Genomic DNA, 7048 nt, shown 5'->3' with positions numbered 1-7048 from the left:
ATATATATACACACACACACACACACACACACACACACACACAGTCATTGTCAGAATTATTGACACCCTTGGTAAATATGAACAAGGAAGCCTGTGAAAATATATCTGCATTGTTAATCCTTTTGATTTTGATTTTAAAAATTCACAAAAATCTAACCTTTCAATGAAGTAAAACAATTGAAAATGGGGGAAATGTTATAAAAATGTTATGAAATAAATGTTTTTCCGAAGTTCTCTTCCAGGCAGATTTGTAACACTTCCTGTTGATTGGAACTTCCTAATTACTGTGCTGATGGTGGAAATGAGAATAGATATTTTCTTACAGCCACTTTTTGTGAAGCTCAACAATTATTTTGTTTTTCTCATTGTGATGGATGATTGAGGGAATTTGGTCTTTGTGTTCCCTAATATATATATATTACTGTGAAACAGGAAATCATGGATGGACAATTATAAATATGAATGGGAATGTACTTTTACTCATAATGATTTCTAGGGGTGCCAATAATTGTGGCCAGTGTGTATTAGAGAAACTGAACTCAGCCAAATTAATCCAAAATTAATCATTTAAAACAAGCTAATAGTGACCAGCACACATAAGGCCACCAGTATGTTTTGCAATCATAATAAAAACATGTGAAATTGTGTAATGCATTTTAGGCCTATATTTCCTGCTTTATCTAAAAGAAAAAGCCCTTGCCATGTCAGTCACACACCAGAATCACAGCAGCAGCAGTGCAATGAAGCTCATGTACTAAATGAATCAGTGTGTGTGTGTGTAAACATCATCCTCGTTGTGTCTTAAAATGGAAGCTGCATAAATATCCTGTGAATGAAAGCACTGCTCATTGTGACTCTAAGCTCATTACCCAGAGTGCTCCAGTGTAGGAAACTGTCCAGACATGGACCTACTAATGCTGTGAAAGCATATGAAACCTACATGAGCACACACACACGCGTGCAGCACATACTGCATGTTCTCATACATTAACTCATTTTCATTCAGATAGCTGACAGTACAGCACAGATGCATTCATGCAGTTACAGATATGTGAAGATATGTCCAGTGTATGCACACACACACACAAACACAGCAGACTTCAGTTCACTTATTTACTCTCAGTCTGAGTGTTGCGTTTCTCTTGTCATTTTAAATAAAGCGTCAGGCACTAATCAAGGCATCAAACCACACAGTGACTGCAGCAGATCAGCAGAGCTTATCTATGATGCTAAAATGCACTTCAGTGAATGTACAGACACTAGCTACACCACACTACTGCTGAAAAACGTACACTGCACAGTATGCGACATTACTGCACGCAATAAAATCTGCAGTAAACAACACTGATGAGCACTGGCTGAGACGCCAGGTAATGGACATTCAAAGGCAAATGATGGTGGTTTGTGTATTCATCACATGCACTTCTATCAAACACTATAGAATACCCAAGACGTGTCACTTTTATAGTTTTGAATGAGGAAAAATGCAATGCTCAATATGGCCGCTCTATTGAACGAAGTCCCGCCTTCTGAGTAAAAGAGCCAATCGCTAATCGGTAAAGTCATCGCGTTACTGCAGCTGCCATTAGAAGTCCCGGTTGCTATAGAAACAGTCAGCGTTCTGAGACGTGTGCTCAGGACTGCGCATGCACACTGGCTGGTATAGCCTGAAAATAAGCTTTTTTATTGCTATTTGAGCAAAAGAAACAACATTTATGAGACTGTTGTTGTCAGATTTCATTGGTGATTTCAAATCTGAAATGTAATCATAAGCTTGGCGAACGGTTTTGTAGAATTTGATGTTTCCCCATTCAAAGAGATAGGAGCTGCACTTGCATGCCCGAGAGGCATTTCAAAGATGGCCGCTGAGTGACATGACTTGCCTTAAAGCAGGGCTGTACAGTGCGACATATATGCACTTATGCGCAATCACAAAACTACATTATTTCCATCTGCTTTAAAGCAATACCGGTTAAACATTTAATTCATGTGCTGTTCTGCATGCGCTTTTTCTGAGCACGTATTTCTGAGTGGCAGCGCGCTCACACTGAGAGCCTGTCAAAAAGCGCCTGATTATTGGACTAAGTTGTCTTACGCGTCCGATTGATTTCGTGTATAATACTGTCAGGTTTACATATAAACACATTTGGTTATGTCTGTCGGCTTAAAACATTATAATACTTTCTCATTTACCGTCAGCATTCAGCAAATACGCATTCATATAATTTAAACAAATCTTTGAATGTCTAATAAACATTTGATTTCACAAACCTTGCAGACTTAGTCGAATCTAGTTGTGAGATCTTGTGAAGTGTGCATTTGTATCCTGCATGACCGCGTGTGCTCTGTGTGATGGTCGGTCCGTGCGAATTAAATGCGGACAGGAGGAGAGTTCAGCTTCACTGGAGACGCATGATTTATACACTTTAAACTCGTGATTTCAAACTATGCTGTGCATTATTTGCCCACTATCATGTTCATGTCATTTTCACTGTGTGCTGAATGTAAAATGAGTGTTACCTTGGCTTTAGTTAAAAAAATAATAATTCCCAATGCACACAAACAGATTACTGAGTGCCCTGTTGGTTACAGTGTTTACTTCCTTTTTATTTATATATTTTTAAATATTTCTTTATTTGTGAAAAATACAGTAATAGGATTACAGAATCAAAAAGTTGTCATCTAAAGTTTAGTTTACACATTTATTTTTTTAAATAGTTTTTTTATTATTTCACATTTCTCAAATATTAATTAACATAAATAAAAAGTATGGTCAGAAAGTCCCGCCCCCATATGCACATGATTAGTTGAGTTTGAAGCATCTCCGTGACTCTGAACATTAAACTGACATACTAGAAACTTTAAGCAGTTAAAAATAAAAGGTAAGAATTTAAGTCAATTAGTCAACCTGTATAATTAGTTGGTTGTTGGATGACAAAAACCTCTTTACCCTCTTTAAAGCATCACTGCTAAAAAATACTGAAGCTGCACGTGTGATTTCTGTTCAATCAAACACAACTGCAAGAATAATGAAAATTCTCGTCATTCATTGGTCTGATGGTCAGAAAATCCTGCCCCAAAACTCACATGACTGGTTGAGTCAGAAGTGTCTCCCTCATTCTGAACATTAAATAGACTATAATTAGTAGGTTGTTGGATGACGAACATTACATGTACAAGAAACACCCTCACTGAAACAAGGAACATACTCGCTGAAGACACGCTCTGATCTTTCAGGACGTGAATCTAATAAAACACGAAGGCTGGGCTCTGATTGGCTGACGGGCAGCTATGTGGAACTTGTGATTGGCTGTCTCACCGTGTTGCCAGCTTGTGGCAGACGACTCCGCTGTCTGTGATGACCTCACTGAGACGCAGCTCCAGGTGAACCTTTCCCTGCGGAGGACAGAGAACAGCATTACCATGGTTACACTCGCCACCCGATGAGAAGGAGAGCGAGAGACAGAGGAACGGAGCGTGAGAAACCAATGAAAACACAACCACTGCAGGGTCCCATGAGGCTGTGCTGGGATCGGGCTGCCAATGAGTCATGGGCAGCACACGTGACCGAACATGGAAAACACTCTGGGTGTGCGGTCCTATGGTACATACCGACAGAAATGTGTCAACTGGTAAAGATTCTACTGAACTGTTCATACTGCAGCAGAATATTTTTTTTTAAATATAAAACTATACCATTTACTATTACCATATAAAAATATTTTTAAAAATACAAAAAACATTTTCATTAAATTTCTAGATATTTTCATTAAAATATAAACATATGTTACAGCACGCAGCTCTTTGTCACTTCATGAGCATTTTACCGTTTCTTTTGAGAAAAACCATCGTCATATCATATACAAACTGAAATTTAAAGGTCTTCACAGCAACCTGTCAAAATAAAAGTTTGGTTTTACTTGAAGAAACTGTGACAGAAATATATTACTTCATGTAATGATTTTGTATAAAATCTATTAATTAGAGATGCTTTTCATTAGGGCTGGGACGATAAATCGATGCATCGCGATTCGTGGATTGATTCTGAGATTTGCGTAATGCATCGTGATTCTCTCTCGAATCGATTCTGAGCTTAGTTTTTAACAGCAGATGGCGCTCTAGGCTAGTTTTTAACCACACACTCAAATGCTCATGAAGAAGAGTGCTTGTGCTTTCGGCTGAGTAATGTAAGTGGTTAAATGTACTTGCACATCGGCTTTTATGATGCGAGATTAATGTAAACACAGCCCACTGTGAACATCCTTGTAATTCGCGTCAACCTTTTCGAAACTTTATGAATGATTATTTTAGGTTCAAATAGTGCGTCTGTAAAGAACTGGAAGCAAGCAGAATATGGCGATTTCTAAAGCACGCAGTGCCATCTGCTGTTAAAAACTAAACTCAGAACTGATTCAGAGAGAATCGCGATGCCTTCAGAATCGAAGAATCGATGCAGAATCATTTCTCGATTTGTGAATTACATTATATATGTGAAGAAACATTATTAAAATTTCATTCAAATGTTCAAATGGAATCCAGAAAATTAATGGAAAACAGAATGTGTTCAAAATAAAACTGAATTTGAGAAAAAAAAATATTTCATAGGACTTTAAAAATGTAATTTCTGTTAAACTTTTAATGAATTGCTGTTAAATATTTCATGATTTCAATTAATTAGACATGCTTTTTGATTAATAAAATGTAATTTAACCATTAAAACAGAGTCTAGGTAAAATTAAAACGGAATCCAGAAAAATTAAAATGGGGGAAAAAAACAGAATTTGGAAAGAAATAAAATGGAATTTGAGGAAAAAATAAAATTTCGTAGGGCCCTAAGTTAGCCAAATAATTGTTTTTCCGCATATATATAGCCTATATATAGTGTGTGTGCAAAAAAGATTACTAGTATTATAAGTGAACTTCAAGGAACATATTAAAGAAATGTCATGATCCCTGTAACATCCAATAAAAAAGCAGCTGAATAAACCAATAGCTTCACTAGCTTGGTAAAACAACATGTAAAAATAAACAGAAAGACATCCCTTGTGAAACTCATCGCTTTGACATCTTTTAACCCTTCTGATATGTGTTTACGCACTTTCCTGTACAGTTCAGGTAGAGTCGTCACGGATAAATATTTTCACATTCATATTCAGCTCGATGGACTAAGAGTGCTTTACTTGTGAAATCTTAATTTGTACATTTTTATTTGTTTATAAAAATGTTTAAATATTTTATATTGGAAACATGAAAAAACAATGAAATTTCAACAACATTGTTTCCAGCAGTGTATGACTGTATCATAGTTTACAACCAGACAGCAGACAGTTCACAACCAGACAACATGGAGAATGCTGAACAAGGTAAGTTAACATAAGGATCATCACATCAGTATACAAAGAATATATGTCCACAGATACTTTCATATAGATTTATTTCATTTGTTGCAGGCAACGGCGTATTCAACAAATGATAACAACTAATAACAGACACAGTTTTAAGGCATCGCAAGCTACAAACTGAAATCAATGTATTCAACTAGCTGAGGTTTGCTGTACTTTACCCTGACATTACATGCCTGCAATCATTCAGTCAGGGACGACTGTACAAAACGTGCAAGGTTTAAAATGTGCACTGCAAACGAATAAAAACATTATAAACTGTTACGAAATGATGAACAAATATAGTTAAGGCATAGGTTTGTGCAACCCAATAAATATATTTACCATTTTTTAAATATTCCATTAAACATGCTGAGATACAAGGAGTGCAAACTAAAATTCTCAGTTCCATGCACATGCCCAGGAAACTCATGAATATTCATGTATGCTCTGCACCCTGAAAACAAAAATCTCAGAAACCGAAAATTTCGTAACACCGGTCCGTTTTGAAGTCACACTTATGCTCATATCCGCACGTAAACATGTCGTCAGCGTGGAAGTTAAAACATGAATCATATTTAAAACATTAATCTTATAAAATTATTTATGCATTTGAAATTTTGCAGTGTAAATGCATTTATGGCACCTCAGCTTCATCAAACATTCAAATACAGTGTAAATACATCTAATGCTACTTCAGATGCAGCTTCTGTGTTTCCTGCAGTGGAAAGATGGAGTTTGTTGATATTGATTTCTTTTGAATGGTAACAACTCTACAGTTTCTTATTATTCTAACTGAATTAATTGAAACAATGTAAGAGTTTGATGTGAAAGATGACACATTTAATTAGGTTAGGGAAATAACCATTTATAAACATAGTGGGAAATGACATCTGTTTTGTTACATACAGCAACTCATCTCTACCTCTTTCCAGTCACTTGTACTTCCAGAGCACTTTATTTTGAGAGTTAAGTGAGAGAACATCTGTAACTTAGTCCAGATTGGGGGAATTGTAATGTTTAATAATTTATTTTATTATGTAAATAATTTTTGTATTGAAAAAAGTCAATTATAGTTCTTGGAAAGAAAATTGGAATCGGCAAAAATTGTTATCGGCAGGTCACACTTACAAAAAAATCGGAAATCGGAATCAGCCAAGAAAATCGCAAATCTCTAACAAAAACCTCATAGCAATACCCTAGAAACCACCAAATGCCCTCGCAACTCCATAGCACCCACCCAGAAAACCTTAGCAACCATTCAGAACACACTAACAACCACCTAGCAAGCACATAGCAATACTCTAGAAACCACCCTAAACACCATAACAACTCCATAGCAACCACCCAGAAGACCCTAGTAAACATCCAGAAAACCTTAGCAACTATCTAGCAACTGCCTAGAACACACTAACAACCACTTACCCTAGAAAACACCCTAGAAATTCCATAGCAACCACCCAAAACACCCTAGCAAATACCTAGCAACCACACATCCAGAAAATTCTAGAAACTACCTAGCAACCAACCAGAACACCTTAGCAACTACCAAGCAAAACATCAAAACAAGCACCCAGAACACCCTGGCACACTCCCTAGCAACCTAGAACCACTTAGCAATACTTTATGAACCACCCAGAAAACCCTAGCAACTACCCAGAACACCC

General features: G+C 36.6%; 1 protein-coding gene across 1 annotated transcript in view; it reads right to left on the bottom strand.

Moving 5' to 3' along the window:
* Positions 1 to 3552, bottom strand: part of LOC107571979 (ras GTPase-activating protein 3-like) — a 37111-nt gene extending 33559 nt beyond the window's left edge. The window contains exon 1 of the mRNA XM_016258382.1: positions 3320 to 3552. Within this exon, the coding sequence (XP_016113868.1) occupies positions 3320 to 3552 (233 nt within the window). The remainder of the gene's footprint in view (positions 1 to 3319) is intronic.
* Positions 3553 to 7048: the final 3496 nt, after the last annotated feature.

The sequence above is a fragment of the Sinocyclocheilus grahami genome, unplaced genomic scaffold (genome assembly GCF_001515645.1).
Source record: "Sinocyclocheilus grahami isolate Dianchi unplaced genomic scaffold, SAMN03320097.WGS_v1.1 scaffold1678.1, whole genome shotgun sequence".
Classification (NCBI taxonomy): Eukaryota; Metazoa; Chordata; class Actinopteri; order Cypriniformes; family Cyprinidae; genus Sinocyclocheilus; species Sinocyclocheilus grahami.
This window is presented reverse-complemented; position numbering and strand designations above follow the sequence as displayed.